Consider the following 17,915-nt stretch of genomic DNA (forward strand, 5'->3'; position numbering starts at 1 on the left):
CATGGTGGGGCGACCAGAGCCTGGACGCGGGGGGCAGGACGACCCCTCACTCCCCGGACTGGGACACGGGAAGAGGTGAAACGGATTTAGAAGAGGTCGAAGGTGAGATTAGAGCTATCAACAAAATATAGAAAGACAATTTAGATCTCGTAAATAAAGCCAGCATCGCCATCAGTTCAGCTTTACGAGATGTTTTGTCCCATTTCTAGGCTTTGTAAATCAAAAAGGGAACAAGTTAGAAATAAATGTCACTCATAAAACACTGAGATCAGGGATGGGCTGTGTTTCTGAAACAAGTATTTCAAATACAAAATGCTACTTAAACATTCGTGTTTGTTGGTGTTCAAAAAAATCTGTATATAATTGGTCACAAAGCATGTTACAGCTCTGCGTTTTTGGAAAGACATCGCCCAAACTCTATGTTTGCATTGGCAGCCCGGGTCATCACGCCAGTCGGGTGGAGTATGAACCCATCCAGACACAACATCTCTATCTTCAGCGAGCTTAAATAACTCCCAAGCAGCGTAGTCTAGGCTGTAGACTGGAAGGAAAAACCCAACCTGACCTATTGCCAAAAACCCAACTTTATCTGCGTAGTATCTGGTGCAACAGATTATGTGTTTCAGGCCCCCTGGGATAGTCATACGTCATAATATTATATGCAGTAAATGCTTACTTTTAAAGCCGTGGTCTTCACACTTTTCTTTGCCCCCTCCCTTTTTTTCTCCCCAATTGTATCGGGCCAATTACCCCACTCTTCCGAATCGTCGCGGTTGCTGCTCCACCCCATCTGTCAATCTGGGGAGGGCTGCAGACTACCACATGCCTCCTCCGATACATGTGGAGTCGCCAGCCGCTTCTTTTCACCTGACAGTGAGGAGTTTCGCCAGGGGGACGTAGCATGTGGGAGGATCACGCTATTCCCCCCAGTTCCCCCCCCCCAAACAGGTGCCCCGACTGACCAGAGGAGGCACTAGTGCAGCAACCGGGACACATACCCACATCCGGCTTCCCACCTGCAGACACGGCCAATTATGTCTGTAGGGACGCCCGACCAAGCCGGAGGTAACACGGGGATTCGAACCGGCGATCCCCGTGTTGGTACGCAACGCAATAGACCGCCATGTCATCTAGACGCCCTTTATTTGTTCTTTTCTGCTGCAACTCATACGTCATCTATTCCACCACCAGCAGACGTTAATCAATCCCGGAAACCGGAGGCTAAATCGTGTTGGAGAGTTTCTCACGATGAATATTTCAAACAAGAATATCCATTTATTTTTGTCTCTAACAAGAAGTTAGAATGCTCCACATACACAAAAGTGCTACGTCAACTGGTATTTATAGGAAAAGGATCACAAAGGCACTCTTTTTCTAGCAAATGGCAAAATGTCAAAAGTTCTCCCTATGGAAAGACAAAAGCCAAACAAGTGACATCAATGTGGAAAAAAACACATGAAGACAAGTCTTCAGAGTCACAAACAGGCAATACTTGAAAAGAGATCATGAAAAGAGTTGGATTACGTTCACTTAAAAAAATCTGCATTGAGAACAGCTTATTATCCTGCAAAACATAACGGGCCTTTCACAGACCATCCAGAACTGCTTGACTTGCAAAAGTCAAATGACACTCCGGTGTCACGTGTGCGGATACCATATAATTTATTTCAAAAGAAAAGAGAGATACATTAATGGCAAGCGTAAAGTCCACAAGGCCAAAACTCACCATTCTCACTGATGGGAGCTCTGCTTTCAGCAAGACACCTTGCTGTTAGCAGTGCCGACTGTGAAAGAGGATTCTCTGAAATGAACAATACAATAACGCCACTACAGGCACCACTACAAATCAACAAGGTCTCAGCACTGATGTAATTTTTTTTGGTTGGGCCTCCTTTGGACCAGTGGGATCCAGAAAAATATGCCAATACAAGGGTGCTTAAAAGTAGGTCAGCTGATCACATAGCCTGTCCACAAAGAAAACAGGTCCACCGGAACGCCCGGTACAAATCAATTTGGGAGTTATTTTGATGGCGAGTCCTTATTTTGATGGCGAGTCCTTTTTCCCTGCTGCACCGCTACACCGGATCTTAGGGTTCCCCCACCTGCCAAATCCCACTATAACCCCTGCCCCCACCGCTTATGAGCAACCAATTTTATTGTAGATGTTCGTAAGGAACAATCACACCAGAGCAGTCTCAGACAGTGAAAAAATATTTTTTTTCTCTAAAGGTCCATTAATTGTGCAGTCGCACCAGTGCTACCTAAAATCTCTCACACCTTGGGGAAAAAAGTGGTCGCAAAATGCAACCAATCGGTGGCAGTCCGGAGCCCCATATAAATAAATGTTATGCTGCCGCAACCAGAAAGGCATCGGGCTGTTTATGACCTGCGGCTGACACTTAAGTGAGCGAACGCTGCCCAGTGAGTCAACATCGACACGTTTTTAACTGTGTTATTCATCGATTCACTGCCGAGCCAACTGTGCCCAAGACCGACCAAAGTGCACAGTTCAACCTCTGACACAGATTAAATGACAAGAGTCTTGGGAGGCGGACTGAAAATGCTCAAAGATGTATATGCTGAAAAACACCCTGTACACATTTACCTCGTATTAACCAAGCCTGGATGTGTGGACGAGTATCTTGAACAGGGCTGGGGACTGGCAGGTACCTCCCGACTCGATATTCCAAGAACATTTAACTGCCGATTCAGGTTGCAATATCACAATATAAATATTGTGATTCGATAACACAACTTTTTTCCCCCTCTCTTAGTACAAACGTGAAAACTACGTCAATCCGAAGCCCCATGTGTTGCGAAAGACTAAAACATGAGTAATGCTTTCCTGAATAAACAGTCAATGAATTCAAATTCAAACATTCAGAGATGTGGAAACCACAACATCAAACCTCTCCGCAGCAGCCGTTATTCGCATTTTAATATTTCAATTCAAGGAAAATGCTGCGATTTCAAAACCATCACGTTTGGTGTTGCGATTCTGCACTGAATTGACACCCCCCCCCCATCAATAATCTTGAAGTCTCTTATCTTTCTCAAAGTGACTGTCTGTCCATTTGGTTTATCTGGCAGCCTATTTGACCCCTGACCCGTTCCCTCCATCTGCCTTGTTTGCTCATCTGTTCTGTCCCCTCGCCTGTCTGTCTGTCTGCTTGTACCCGTCTATCCTCATGTTCAATCTCTGCCTGCCTGTCTCTCTGCCGGTCCGTCTGTCTCAGCGTGGAGCCCGTGTGTGGGAGGACGTCCCACATGCTCGCTGCGGGGCGAGAGAAGACATCTGTGAGAGTCATCATGTAACATCCCCGCACCGCAGCAAATGCACATGTTCTGCACTGCTCTCTCCAACAACCCACACCGGCAGATGATCACTGTTGTGCTGCAGGCCGACACACTCTTACCCAACGGCAATATACAAAGAGTACTGCAGCCAGTGATATTATGCGGTTATAACTCTTGCACGCATTGACGAGGAGCCGTGAGCATCACAGCGCAGGTTAGAGGTATCACATGAGGACGCTGCTATTGTGTCATACAAGGATCTTTACACAACTGTAAGTCGCAAATTCCTTGAACGATGTTGCTCTAATCCACAGGGCATGTGATAATGTCCATTAACTCCCCACCCCCCCCCCCCACCCCACCCCACCCCCCGGACACCCCAGAGCATGTGCATTCTTTCCAACACTGAGAAACCCGATGTCAAAATCCCAGTTTTACATGGCTGCTCGTTTCTGCAAACCAGGCCAAGAAGAAATGCTGGCTCTTTAAGTGATTGGGCAACTTTTACTCTCGCCGAAAAGCAAGCATGTCTGCATGTCCGTATGATGCACGCTGTGTCAGGCTTAAACATGTTGCTGACAACGCCACACATGACGCCTTCTGTTTTTCTTTCTGAGTAAAAAAAAAAGAGAAAAGTATACACTCACTGTTGTCTCCTACGCAGCAGACCAGTGAGGACGTGACTGGAGGAGAGTTTGCTTGTTCTTGTTTATCTTGTCTTTAACTCGGAGAATTTCAAGTCCTGTTCAGGAGACAAGTTTTGACAGCAAGTCAGCGGTCTCCAAGAACCAAGAATAATATATGTGAAGGTTTTCGCTCCCGCCAAACACTACAGATACATAATGGATTTGATTCCTCAGTTACGCTTCCTCTGGCCAAAAGTTTGTGCTACGTAGGCTGTGTGGAACTGGAAACACGCATTCACTTAATATCCACCATGGCATCTATGGTAATGTATAATTCGGAGGATGCAAACATTGTGTATGTGTGTGTGTGTGTGTGTGCATTTGCATATGTAAATCTGAGTGTATTTTGCAGCTGTATGGATGGGCACACATTAAAGTATGTTGAAAGCCTCCTCTCCTTTGGCTCTCCATACATTTGCTGTCAGAAAACAGGAGAGGACGGCGTCCGGGTAGCGTAGCCTACCAACACGGGGATCGCCAGTTTGAATCCCCGTGTTACCTCCGGCTTGGTCGGGCGTCTACAGAATTGGCCGTGTCTGCGGGTGGGAAGCCAGATGTGGGTATGTGTCCTGGTCGCTGCACTAGTGCCTCCTCTGGTCGGTCAGGGTGCCTGCTCGGGGGTGCTGGGGGCTGGGGGAACAGCGTGATCCTCCCACATGCTGCGTCCCCCTGGCGAAACTCCTCACTGTCAGGTGAAAAGAAGCGGCTGGTGACGCCACATGTATCGGAGGAGGCATGTGGCAGTCTGCAACCCTCCCCGGATTGGCAAAGAGGTTGGAGCAGCGACCGGGACGGCTCGGAAGAGTAGGGTAATTGGACAGGTACAACTGGGGAGAAAAAGGGGGGAAAATCCAAAAAAAATAACAGGAGAGGGTGAGAGAGGGAATCTAGGGCAACTCTGGGCCATGCGGACCCAGCCAGCCAGTCATCTAGCTGGTTTTCTTGACATGTGGGGTCTGTCCTCTGACATAAGTGACACCCACAGACAGGTATACTAGCAGAGAGAGAGAGAGAGAGAGAGAGAGAGAGAGAGAGAGAGAGAGAGAGAGAGAGAGAGAGAGAGAGAGAGAGAGAGAGAGAGAGAGAGAGAGAGAGAGAGAGAGAGAGAGAGAGAGAGAGAGAGAGTCGGGGTAGTTCTGCTCTGTTTCTTTTCCACGACACCAGGTGTATTTAATACCTAGTATGCCATCTTCCTTATATTGACACCTTCTGCACAGTCGGCGTTTCACCCGTAAAGGCCCGAGGGGTGTTTCCTTAACCTGTATCGTCCCATTCATCGACCCATGGCCGATGCTGCAAACGGTTTGAACAGGTGACCATATCACTGTTGTGACAGCTCCGGGGTAGGCTGGGACCGTCAGTTTCACAGATGAAGATGGTCGCGCTGACATTCTCTTAATACTTAAAAAAGGTACAATCCTTAAATTCATACATAAACAAAAGTGTCGCTCCACTACCAAAACCCCAAACCCAGAACTGGAACCTCCTATCACCTCAAAATTGATTGACAGGTCTCATAATACAGGCAGGAACACTTAACGGCAGCTAAATCTGAGTTTTTAATGTTTCTGGTGCTGTAAAAGGCTTCTTTACATCTGTTATAACAGTAAGCAACGAAGTGAAACGAGACCATGTTTTCTGTTGAGAAAAACACAAAATGCTCATTTTCCATCAACGACTCGAAACTCTGAATACCTCAATTTTATATGGTCACGTCAATCACAGCTTGCACTTTTAAGTGTACTGGAAATAAAAAGGAATGTGGACTGGTTATCTGTCCAATCTGTTCCGCAAAACAAGCGTGGCGATGTCTTTTTTGTGGTATGTACAGTTTACACAGAAGGGACTGGAAATTAGATGTTTTGCGTTCCACCGGCCTTTGTTATAAATAGGTCACCCAGCGTCGCCAACAGCTCTCGCTAATCTCATCGGCGACCACACAAACTGTCCTGGTATGATAAAGAAACACTAGTTGGACGAAGCGTCTGTTCTGCAAACATTTCTCAACAGTCAGCGTTGGCCAGAATCAGTTTATAGTCAAGAAACGTCCGTCTTGTTTTCTGCTTCACGTGTGATTGGCTGATAAGCACAACTCAGTTAGCCCCGGTGGCTGATTCCTGGCCCCGAAATGACTGCACTCTAATGTCCTTTACCCTGACTTCTCTAACACACTGGACCTCCCATTAGATGCCACAGAGGAGGTAATAAGATGGCGAGATGCTCCAGGCGATGTGGTGTATAATGTCATGATGGGGGGTCGCTTCAGTTTCAATGGCTTCCAGTGATAAAGGTAAACAGCCATTCATCTCATAATAATGGAGCCTTATGGATGGAGCAGGTTCAGTCAGGAAGCTCTTGCTGACTGTTGAACTAGCTGGCCTTAACCAAGTATCCAACCACATATCAACGATACACCAACCACATTCACCCCTGCTTAAGGGTGGGCTATTGGGTGGAGGAAACCATGCATATCTTCAAGATTCAAGATTCAAGAGTTTTATTTGTCATGTACACACAAGTACAAGTCCTGAGTGCAGTGAAATGAAAATCTGCAGATCCGACTATGGCCGGACTCGATGAAGCAGCAATAATTGGCAACGCTGTCTTCGGGAGGGGGGCGGAGTCGGCTTGTGTTCGTCACATGAACGCGTCTCCCTGTGTGTGTGGGAAAAAGCAGTGGTTCGGCCTGGATCCGCCTTGTCACGGAAGTGGCGAGGCGTCTCCTTCGAGACTGCCGGCCGGAGAGATGCAGTTGGGGAACGCAGGTAGTACGAGGGTAGGTGTTTGAACTACAATAGGGATCGATTGGTCACTAAATTGGGAGAAAAAGGGAAAAATCAGAAATAAATTATTTTAAAAAAAAGAAGAAATGAAACTCTGTGTATCTTACGTATACCAATGCTGCTGTCGTACTGCTCGGCTCATGACGCTGAACACCCTCCACCCCATTTGCCGCCTGTCAGGATCTGCTCTATGTATGCATGCATGCAGCATGCAGTCATGTATGTTCATATAGTAGAGCTGTAAAGGTTTCCTACTGGTTTGGTTTGCCTCATCTGTTTATTAGTCACAACAACTTTGCTTCTTGAAATTACTGCTACCTGCCTTACTCACCCACAGTCGGCTGCTACATAATGAGGACATAAAATACGACACACCTCATCATTTTTTCCCCCAATAAAGTCCTACCCAACTGTAACCAATAAAATGAGTAACTACAAAAGTGCTCATGATTTATCCATACATGTGTTAACATTTGTCTTCAATATGCCAGCAATAGACTGTGTCAACGTGGGCATTTGTTCGCTTATAAATCTTCAGGATTGTCTGTTTAATGACTTCTTTAGAGACCGCACTTAAGCACGTTTGAAGAGGAAACGATTGTTTTAGTTGTATCATTCAGAAGAAAACTGACCTCTTGAATTGTTTGAACCAAGAGTGTATTGGCCCCAGCTGTGGTCCACGCTGTGTGCTTTGATGTGTTGTAACACGAGACATGAGAGAGGGTCACCCCGCGTTGCCTCCCCTCCCCACTTTAACTATCTATCCTCTTCTTCTCCTCCGCAACATGACAAGTAACCCAACCTGGATCACGCCTGGATTATCCTGACAGGACCCCAGGACCGGCATGTTTCATACACCCCATCCGTAAAGACAGCCGCTGCAATTCATCCTCGTACATTGTGCTGGCCGGGCGCAGTCTTGTCTAGACAAGCTCTTGCCCCCATGAAACAGGTTAAGTGCAAGTGATACCGAAAAGCATTTGATGCATCATTATTAAAAGATAGCCGGGACGGTATTTCAATCTGTACAAGGACGGTAAACACGCAGTTACATTACAAATGCACCAGTGTGAATCCACCTTTGGCTTTCAGGGGCCTTGATGGCATCAGGCCCCCCCGAGTCGTCCAAGTGCACTGCATGCCCTGTTGAGTAATCCGAGCTTGCTCTGGCTACATCTCTGGGCTGAACCTATGAATTTGGCTGGGCGAATGAGTTTAGTTACCAAAGACGGGTCTACACCATGAATAACACCCAAGTGACAATAATAGAATCTATCGTCTTAAAATCTGGTTTTTCTGGTTAGCCGTCCTTGTTAAAGTTGATGAGGGAGTTCACTTTGTGAGAAAAGAACAAAGAAAAAAAAAAGCTTCTTTAAGAGACAATCCAAATGTAGTCGGCGTCTCTACGTCACCTTCCGGGACATGGTGTTATAAATCCCAGTCGGCCTGTAATCCCAGACAAGAGTTTATACTTGGGTCACAGTAGGCGAGGAAACATGGGCTGAATCTTGTGACAACAGCCACACTGAGCAAAGTGTGGTAATGGATGACAGTAGACGGGGCGGTGCGGAAAACCATAGACTTACACTGGAGGACAATGCGGATTACTTGGCTGTGTTGAATAAGGAAACAGGAAAGATGGTGAAACATCCAAAGTCTAAGGCGCAATGCCCTAATGTGTGAAGCAATCACCGCAGCTATCGATGCTGATATAGGAGAAGCTAAAATCATCATCTTCTGGCTGATAGGCCAGATACTTGTTCTTCTGTATTTTTTAACGCTAGCTATCTGGGTCTGATTGTAGGAGATGTCTATGGCCCCCGTCTATCTGCACACTCCACCAAACCGGGTTCAACTATTTTGACCTTTCACTGACCTTCAGCCTCTCCGCAACAGTGCCACTGCTGTCCCTCTGTGCAACAGGATAAAGCATGGGCACAGTTGATATGCACTCACAACAGACACACACACCATCTATTGAGACATTTTTGAAATTTAAAAAAAGGCTATTAAAAGCCCTCTCGAGAGAGAAATTCTTGACTTTTTCACTAATTTTTATCAAGATGTGGGTGTGTGTCTGCTGCACACATACACCCTTCATTCATCTGTGTATGACAAAAGCAGACGAGAGCCACTTGTAAGGAAGTTCAAGTGGTGCTGCTCCCCGACTTATTACAGGACACCGAGAACAATAGCCGGTGTTTGTATCTCAAGTCCTGGGCAGACAAGGAGCGACTTGTCACCGACTTCCAACAGAACTCGGGACAGTCCGAGGAGACCCGCAAGTCGGCGGTGTGCTACACTTGGGACCGCAGCGGCAGCACGGATCAGATATTTAAAACTGTAAATGAAACGAAATGGGAGGGGGGGGTCTGGAAAACATCCCGAACCCCGCTGTACTTTTGAAATGGGAAAACAAAAACCCATCAGATGTATAAAAACCTCAACGTGAAGACCGATGAGAACTAAAACCGTCCGACTTTTTCTTTTCAGGTCAGATTGGGCAACACCTCGCGCTGAAACACGATCAACATAACAGCAGTGTGGAAATAAAGGGACGTTCATTTACCTCGGCGGCGACTGCTGTCCGGTTCATAACAGCTGGGTCTCGGCGGAATAGACGAACGCCCGTCTCGCAGGTTTAACGTTGGAGCGGGAGGAGGAGGAGGAGGAGGAGGAGGAATGGGGGGGGGGGGAGTATCCGGACACGCGTGTCGCCGAACGGTCCTGTCACAGGGTCCCGTCTAGATGGTACCACTAGATTTGCGAAACTCTCGCACATGCGCACTTGGCTTGACGATGGGCTGATAATGGGAGGGTTAGAACAAAGTAAGCGTGAGGTTAAGGTCAGGGTTAGGCTGGGGTCGAGATCACCTTGTGGGTTAGCTATCGGTTAGGTAAACGTTGGGTTACGGTTAGCGTTCGGTTGAGGCGTTTGGCAAATTCGCAAGACTAGGGTTACCATCTAGTCACGACGGCGTCACAGGCGGTTCGTCGCCTTTTCGGAAGTGACGCGCACACACCGCCTGACACACCTATGGGTTGGACCAATGGACATCCAGGGTTCACCTTTTTCCTTTTTTCTTGAGAGGGGGTGACGGCATAAGACGCCAACGTGACACAGATGCGGTTGCTGGCGTTTTAGCAGTAGTTGCAGTGACAGTAGTGTTTTCAAAGCAACGTTACAAAGTGCTCTTTAAAAGGAAAGGAGAAAGAGAAAAAAAACACAGCAGAGGGGGAAAAAAACAACAAAACAAATGACATGAAGCCTCAAAAAAGAGCTGAAAGGAGGGCTAAATGAAAAATATAAATACGTTGCATGTCCCGTGATTTATACGTACGCTACATAATAGGGGGACTTTTACGTACGCTATATAATAGGGGGACTTTCAATTCAAAACAAGATGGAACCCATGTGAAAATTTAAAGTACATATTGTTAGACAACTATTTAAGGTATAGTAGCTAAAGTATGTCTACCTCATGTGCTCAACATAGTTTGAGCACGAGTTAGACATACGTTAGCTCCTTATTGTCGAAATGATAAGGTGGAACCTCAAAATAACCTACAACCTCACCTCTGCTCTGTAAAGATGTTTGACGTTTCCAGACTCGATGACGTTTGCTGCAAACTCCTGCTTCACTTCTCCATGCCGCCCTTCAAATGCTAGTCGGTGAACTCAAGACTTCGAGAAAACGGGATAAGGTTTGCAGACAAAAGGTAGGTATGGCCAGCGTTATCCGAGTCCATCCGCATTTTCTCAAGCGATGGTGCATCCCTTAGACCACAAGCATTCCACCGGGCCCTAAAACTATATTCCTGTTTGGCTGATTCTCATCTGCTCGCCCAGTTTATTTCCTCAAAGGATTCCCTTTCTCACTAAAACTATCGATGACAACATGTAATATCTGGCGCCATCTACAGTGTAAGGAGGCTTCCCGTTGCTTCGTTCATTCTTCCCACAGTCTGAATGAGCACGTACCCAACAGGTGGGCCTACATAAACACAGCTTCAGCTGAGTTCCCAACTTTAGCCTATAGTCACCTATGCTAAGAGCAGCCATGCATTCACGTTTTAAAGAGTAGATGATTATTGTCCACTCCACAGTCCATCCGAGAAAGCAAAAAAAAAATAAATATATATATATAGACCTTTGTTTGTGAAGATGGGAGCGTTTGAACAATTTTGAATTGAATATCTACCCCCCCCCACACACACACACACTATTATGGAGGCAACATATGAAGTCAGATTGAGATGTGAAACACTGAATAAATCGTGATGCAACTGAGCTAAAAACAGCCGGGCATCATTTTGGAATGAGTTTTTTATGGCAGTGTGTATGAATTTCAAAGACTCAATTCATAATTCGTAAAGTCCCCATTGCAACGTGACCAAATAGCTTATATAGTTCCCAAATAGTTGCTTCTTTTAAAACTGTTCCACACAGCACAACAAAAAAGGGAACAAAACCATCCATCCATTATCCAAGCCGCTTATCCAACCAGGATCGCTGGATGCTGGAGCCTATCCCAGCAGTCACTGGGCAGCAGGCAGGGAGACAACCTGTACAGTCCATCACAGGGCACACACATGCGCGCGCGCACACAAACACACACACACACACACAGGGACAATTTAGTCTGGCCGATTCACCTGACCTACATGTCTTTGGACTGTGGGAGGAAACTGGAGAACCCGGAGGAAACCCACGTAGACACAGTGAGAACATGCAAACTCCACACAGAGGATGACCCAGGATGAACCCCAAGGTTGGACTACCCCGGGGCTTGAACCCAGGACTTTCTTGCTGTGAGGCGACCATGCTAACCACTGTGCCACCGTGCCACCCAGAACAAAACCAATTGGGCATAATAGATGGGTGGATGGATGAACACGAGAACCAAACCAGCGGGGGGGGGGGGGGATGCTGTTGAGTGCTGCAAAGTTCATTTGCGTTACTTTTTTGTGTCCATGCAAAAGCCAAAGGCAGGCTGTTTGGTTACTAAATAGAGCGAGGTTCTTTTGAAGGATTACAATACAAAGCAGTCATTCCAAGAAACTATTCCGACAACTAATACGTAACGCCAGCACGATCTGAACTCTTGACCACACAGAAAAGATTAAACTCCACTCATGACTTGCTTTGGCATTCTTTTTTCAGTCTTTATTTATGATACAGAAACAAACAAAAAAAAATGCTTGTCACTGATCAATTTCCATTTCAAAAAGCCGATTCCATAGCATGAACTCATTTTTTTTAAGCGCTGCCACAAATCTGCCAAGTTTCTAACATGTGGACGTCTCATTGAGAATAAATGCATTTTGTGATTTTAATCCACTCACCCTTCAGCTGAAACACCTGTTATATTCAAATTTTGTGGCCCCGTAAGACGACAAAGGTTGCTTTCGTCCACTGGTGCCCGGGTGCTTCGATATCTGATGGGAGTCCTGTGTTGTATTGCTGCCCTCCAGGGAAGGCAGTAGGTTGTATAGTTAGCTCCTGATGGGGTAAAATCACAACCCTGAAACCACACAACCTACTACCTCACCCTGTACGAACACCATTAAGTCACAGCGGCCAGCAACAGCCGAGTTCGGGTCGGAGGATTTGTCCTGATCTTGGATCTGATTGCCTCAGCTGTATGCTGATTTGACAACACCACTGGGACATTATGTTTCCGCACAAGCCAAACGATGAGTCACTTCCATCTGATATGGTGTCTTCATGACTTAAGTTTCACTCTAAAATGAAATGCTCACCACTTTAAATAAATAACATATCACAAAACATCACAAAATTGAAATAATACATGTTATGATACATATTATGGCAAAGTGAACAGCCTAAGATTTTGGTTTACAAAACAAAACTTTTGCAGACTGGATGAAACTGAACTTAAGGTAATATTCTGGTAATGTCTTTCACAGCAACAAACGTCGAGTGGATAGTTTCATTTGTGGTGGAGATGTTGTTGATGCCTGCACAGCCGCTTCAGGAAAGACAGTAAGTTGTATAGTCATCTGACAGCTTGGGAATGACCCTAAAACTATACAACCTACTACCTCACCCCAAAGGACAGTTTGTCTTCAGGAGACGTCTCTCACTTCACGGGACTTTAAAAAGATGGAATTGGGTAGACTTGGCCTGGGAATTCATAGAAATGATGCATAAGAGGAAAAAAACCCCTTTTTTTAATAAATACTAATAGTCAGAGGGTATTATGGGTATTTTTTTCTGCTTCCACAGATAATTTTGAAAACAGAATTCTATTTTCAAGAATTCTGATTTTAAAATTAGATAATTTTTCAGATAATTTTTCTGCTTCCATGGATAAACCCCCCCCCCCCCCAGAATTCTATTTTCAAGAAGAGGAAGGGAGTGAAGGCAGAGCCAAGGACCAAATGGTGGAAGCTGAAGAAGGAAGGACTGTTATGTTGAGTTCAGAGAGGAGTTAAGACAGTTACTGGGTGGTAGTGAAGAGTTATTGGATGGCTGGGCAACCACTGCAGAAATGGTGAGGGAGACAGCTAGGAAGGTACTTGGTGTGTCATCAGGAGAGAAGAAGGAAGACAAGGAGACTTGGTGGTGGAATGAGGAAGCACAGCAAAGTATATAGAGAAAGAGGTTGGCAAAGAAGAAGTGGGATAATCAGAGAGATGAAGAAAGTCGACAGGAGTACAAGGAGGTGGGACGTAAGATAAAGAGAGAGGTGACGAAGGAAAAGGTGTATGGTGAGTTGTATGAAAGGCTGAACACTAAGGAAGGAGAAAAGGACTTGTACCAATTGGCTCGACAGAGGGACCAAGTTGGGAAGGATGTGCAGCAGGTTAGGGCGCTCAAGGATAGAGATGGAAATGTGCTGACAAGCGAGGAGTGTGTTGAGAAGGTGGAAGGAGTACTTTGAGGGGCTGATGAATGAAGAAAATGAACGTGAAAGAAGGTTGGATGATGTGGGAATAGTGAATCAGGAAGTGCGGTGGATTAGTAAGGATGAAGGATGAAGTGGGGGCAGCTGTGAAAAGTGGAAAGGCAGTTGGTCGAAATGACATACATGTGGAGGCTTGGAGGTATTTACGAGATGGCAGTGGAGTTTTTAACTAGACTCTTTAATACAATCTCGAAAAGTGAGAGGATGCCTGAGGAGGGGAGAAGAAGCGTACTAGTACCGATTTTCAAGAAGGATGATGTGCAGAGCTGTAGCAACTAGAGGTATAAAGTTGATCAGCCACAGCATGCAGTTATGGGAAAGAGTAGTGGAAGCTAGGTTAAGAGGAGAGGTGATGATTAGCGAGCAGCAGTATGGTTTCATGCCACGAAAGAGCACTACAGATGCGATGTATGCTTTGAGAGTGTTGAGGGAGGGGTATAGAGAAGGTCAGAAGGAGTTACATTGTGTCTTTGTGGATTTAGCAAAGGCATATGACAGGGTGCCGAATGAGGAGGTGTGATATTGTATGAAGAAGTCGGGAGTGGCAAAGAAGTATGTAAGAGTGGTACAGGTTATGTATGAAGGCAGTGTGACAGTGGTGAGATGTGCGGTAGGAGTGACGGATGGGTTCAAGGTGGAGGTGAGATTTTTTTCAAGGATTGGCTCTGAGCCCTTTTTTTTTGCAATGGTGACGGACAGGTTGACGGATGAGATCAGGCAGGAGTCTCCATAGACTATTTGTTCGCAGATGACATTGTGATCTCTATCAAGAGTAGGGAGCAGTTGAGCAGAGCCTGGAGAGGTGGAGGTATGCACTGGAGAGAGGAGGAATGAAAGTCAGTAAGAGCAAGATGGCATACATATGCATGAACGAGAGGGAGGACATGCGTACACGCATATGAGAGGGAAGACAGCGGAATGGTGACAATGGCAAGGAATAGAAGTGACGAAGACGTGAGTTTAAATACTTAAGGTCAGCTGTTCAAAGTAACGGGGAGTGCGGAAGAGAGGTGAAGAAAAGAGTGCAGGCAGGGTGGAGTGGGTGGAGAAGAGTGTCAGGAATGATTTGTGACAGAAGGGTACCAGCAAGAGTTAAAGGGAAGGTTTACAAGATGGTAGTGAGACCAGCTATGTTGTATGGTTTGGAGACAGTGGCACTGATGAAAAGACAGGAGGCAGAGCTGGAGGTGGCAGAGTTGAAGATGTTAAGATTTGTGTTGGGCGTGACGAAGAAGTACAGGATTAGGAACGAGTATATTAGAGGGACAGCTCAGGTTGAATGGTTTGGAGACAAAGCAAGAGAGGCGAGATTGAGAGGATTTGGACATGTGCAGAGGAGAGATGCTGGGTATATTGGGAGAAGGATGCTGAAGATGAAGCTGCCAGACAAGAGGAAAAGAGGAAGGCCAAAGAGCAGGTTTATATATGTGGTGAGGGAGGACATGCAGGTGGCTGGCCTGACAGAGGAAGATGCAGAAGATAGGAAGACCTGGAAAAGGATGATCCGTTGTGGCGACCCCTAACGGGAGCAGCCAAAAGAATAATAATAATTCTATTGTCAAAAAATGAGTGATGAATTTCAGGTTACTTTTTTTCCCAAAATGGATTTAAAGCCTTCTAAAATGAATCCCTTGATAAACAGCGTTTTGGAGGAAGACATTCAGTCTGTTTTAAATACTGTATGGTTTTAGGTGTCTGATGATGGTGTACTGGTCAAGCTCCTCTGTGTGCGGGCATGCAATGCTCACTGTTCAAACTTCTCCCCTAAGTTGCCCCTACTCAGTAGCCTTTGTTAATTCTCCGTGAGAAGGACAAATAATGCTTGACCTAACCCTTTAAAACAATATCAAACAAACGAGCAGTAAAAGGAATAAATTAAATAGTTTGCAGAGACTGTCAATATAGTGTCAAAAATTATTCCCATAGTTGCTGTTATTTTGAGACTGCAAATAGAAAAACAGTGTCAAAATACTTCCTGGAAGTAATCTGTGCTTGACAGGTCTCCTTTTCTCATTGAGATCTCATCAGTTCTGCGTGGTCAGACATCTTGTCCCCTCTCAGGTTCCCTTCACCCTGATAGAGACAAATAAGAGCAGGGAGAGTGAGCTGGCTGTGAAGTTAGTCGTTGTCAGGTGTCACACGCTAACTGAACGGACAAGGTTAGGTTTACACCTCTTGTTTTACAGATTAGTACCCCCAATGAAGGCAGCGGAGCTCCATGTCTGCATTAACTTACACGTTCACAGATGTAATACACAAGGTAACATTCAGTAAACATGTGAATTTACACGTGCGTAAAATGAACTTCCTAACAAAATGAACATGTGATCTCTCTCTCTCACACACACACACACACACACACACACACACACACACACACACACACAAAAGCAAGTACAACCTCAGGCATGTGCTTACATAATGCAGGAATAAAGGGAAAGTCGGTGTCTTTTCTCAATTGTTCAAGAACTTGTTGGCAATCAGGTGACGTGTTGCTAATTGGTGACACCTCTCACGACAAACATGTACAAACACGCACACACACACACGTGTGTACTCATGCATGCACAGGTGTACACATACACAACGGCCATTTCTGACGGATGTTTCGGAGGACAACTCTAACCGTCAGCTTAATGCCTCACAGTCTCCTAAAGAGGTGTGTAGTATACGTGTACATGTGAGTCTGTCTGTGGGTGTTTCTGTGTATCTCTGAGAGACAGACAGTGTTTGAGATGAGTTTTCGCACTTGCGTGTATGAGCACATTCATATCTGTGAGCATGCGTGTCTGTTCCTGTGTTTATTTGCTTGTGTGTAAGTGTGTGGATTTGTGGGTCTGCTTATGTCGGTGTGTGTGTATCTGCACCTATGGGGAGAGAAGCAGCAGGCTGCAGTTGTGCTGAGGAGTTTCCTGACCGAGACAGGAGAGACTACAGTGGTACTGTGGTTTCCCTCAGAGGTGGAAAGCTTCTGGGGGATGGATGAGGGGGAGGGGTGTTCAAATTTATTAAGGTGAGTCAAACCCCAAGTAGTCCCCCCCCCACACACCACTCACGCACACACAGACATGTATACACACACTGCAAACACTTAAACAGCGCACATACACACACGCACGCACGCACACACCGGTTTGTGGCTGTTTTATGAGAGGTCGGGGATCCCATAAATGCCACACAAATCTGAGGCCTCAACACAAGCTTCCAAATGTTCAACCCAGTAAAATACACACCCTAGCCCACTGTCTGCATCTCGCTGCTTCTCTTATATAACTGCTGCACCTAGAGATCAGGTTTACAGACAGTTTCCAAAATGCTCTTTGTGAATCTGAAAAGAAATTATTCAGCATCTCTCAAATGAAGAGGATGTGGTATGCAAAATGTAATATTTCTAAGCTACCAACCTTTGTCACTTGCAGGTCCTAGCTCTTCAAACTATTAAAATTCGTTTCAATTTTGTGCATTCATCTTACCAGAGTATGTCACAATGTGTGAAATCTCATTTTGGAATTAAACTCTTCATAAGTTTCAGTTTTCAATTTGCACTACAGATTCTCAGTAGCTGTTTAGAAATCCGTACTGAAATAACGACAAGAGGCGGATGTCTCTGCCATTCTGCAGAATGCCCTGTGGCCATGTGTCCTCACAAGAACCCCTCTCTGAGAGGACACATGACGAATCTCTTGTGCATGTGCCACCAAAACGGTAAAATTATTCTATTATTGTTCAGATTCCCAATGACACGAGGTTACTCGGGCCACGCTACGAATAAAGAGAACATGTAGACTTTTATGTCCTGCTTAACTGCCAGTATAAGTGAAAGAACAAACAGAAAAACTTGTTTTTCAAATATTTTGAGGCAATTTTTGTTTTATCAAAAAGTATGTAGCAACACAAGTTAAAATAGACAGAAGCTGGAGAGGGTGTGATGCACAACGAGGCCGTGTGGCAGATTCTAACCCGCGGCAGTTAGCTAGTGGCATTTACGACATGGTGCTGGTCCGCGATGTGCCCCAATCTCTTGATGTTAGTACGCCTTGGATCATTGTATCTTATACTGGTGTTGGCGGGACATACGTGCACACACGCAAAACAAAAAAATAACACAAGAAACCCCACAGCTCTCCTAGACAAGTCTGAGCTCACTGGACTTGCAGTTTATAAAAACCACCAACAGATGGCATATCTCTCAAGTACACAGAGTTTCTGAGATTTGG

General features: G+C 45.6%; 1 protein-coding gene across 4 annotated transcripts in view; it reads right to left on the minus strand.

Moving 5' to 3' along the window:
- The window catches only part of pparaa (peroxisome proliferator-activated receptor alpha a), a 27,005-nt gene extending 16,412 nt beyond the window's left edge, over nt 1–10,593 (minus strand). For 2 of the 4 annotated variants that reach the window (XM_056277677.1, XM_056277681.1), the window contains exons 1-2: nt 3,945–4,035; nt 1–58 (exon numbers count right to left, since the gene is read on the minus strand). The exon at nt 1–58 is cut by the window's left edge and continues 184 nt beyond it. In XM_056277677.1, the coding sequence (XP_056133652.1) occupies nt 1–3 (3 nt within the window). In that variant the 5' untranslated portion in view covers nt 4–58; nt 3,945–4,035. Of the gene's footprint in view, nt 59–3,944; nt 4,036–9,335; nt 9,414–10,343 lie in introns of those variants that run through there. The other 2 variants (XM_056277680.1, XM_056277679.1) reach the window with 2 other exon arrangements.
- Between the last annotated feature and the right edge of the window lie 7,322 nt (nt 10,594–17,915).

The sequence above is a fragment of the Lampris incognitus genome, chromosome 3, assembly GCF_029633865.1.
Source record: "Lampris incognitus isolate fLamInc1 chromosome 3, fLamInc1.hap2, whole genome shotgun sequence".
NCBI classification, from domain to species: domain Eukaryota; kingdom Metazoa; phylum Chordata; class Actinopteri; order Lampriformes; family Lampridae; genus Lampris; species Lampris incognitus.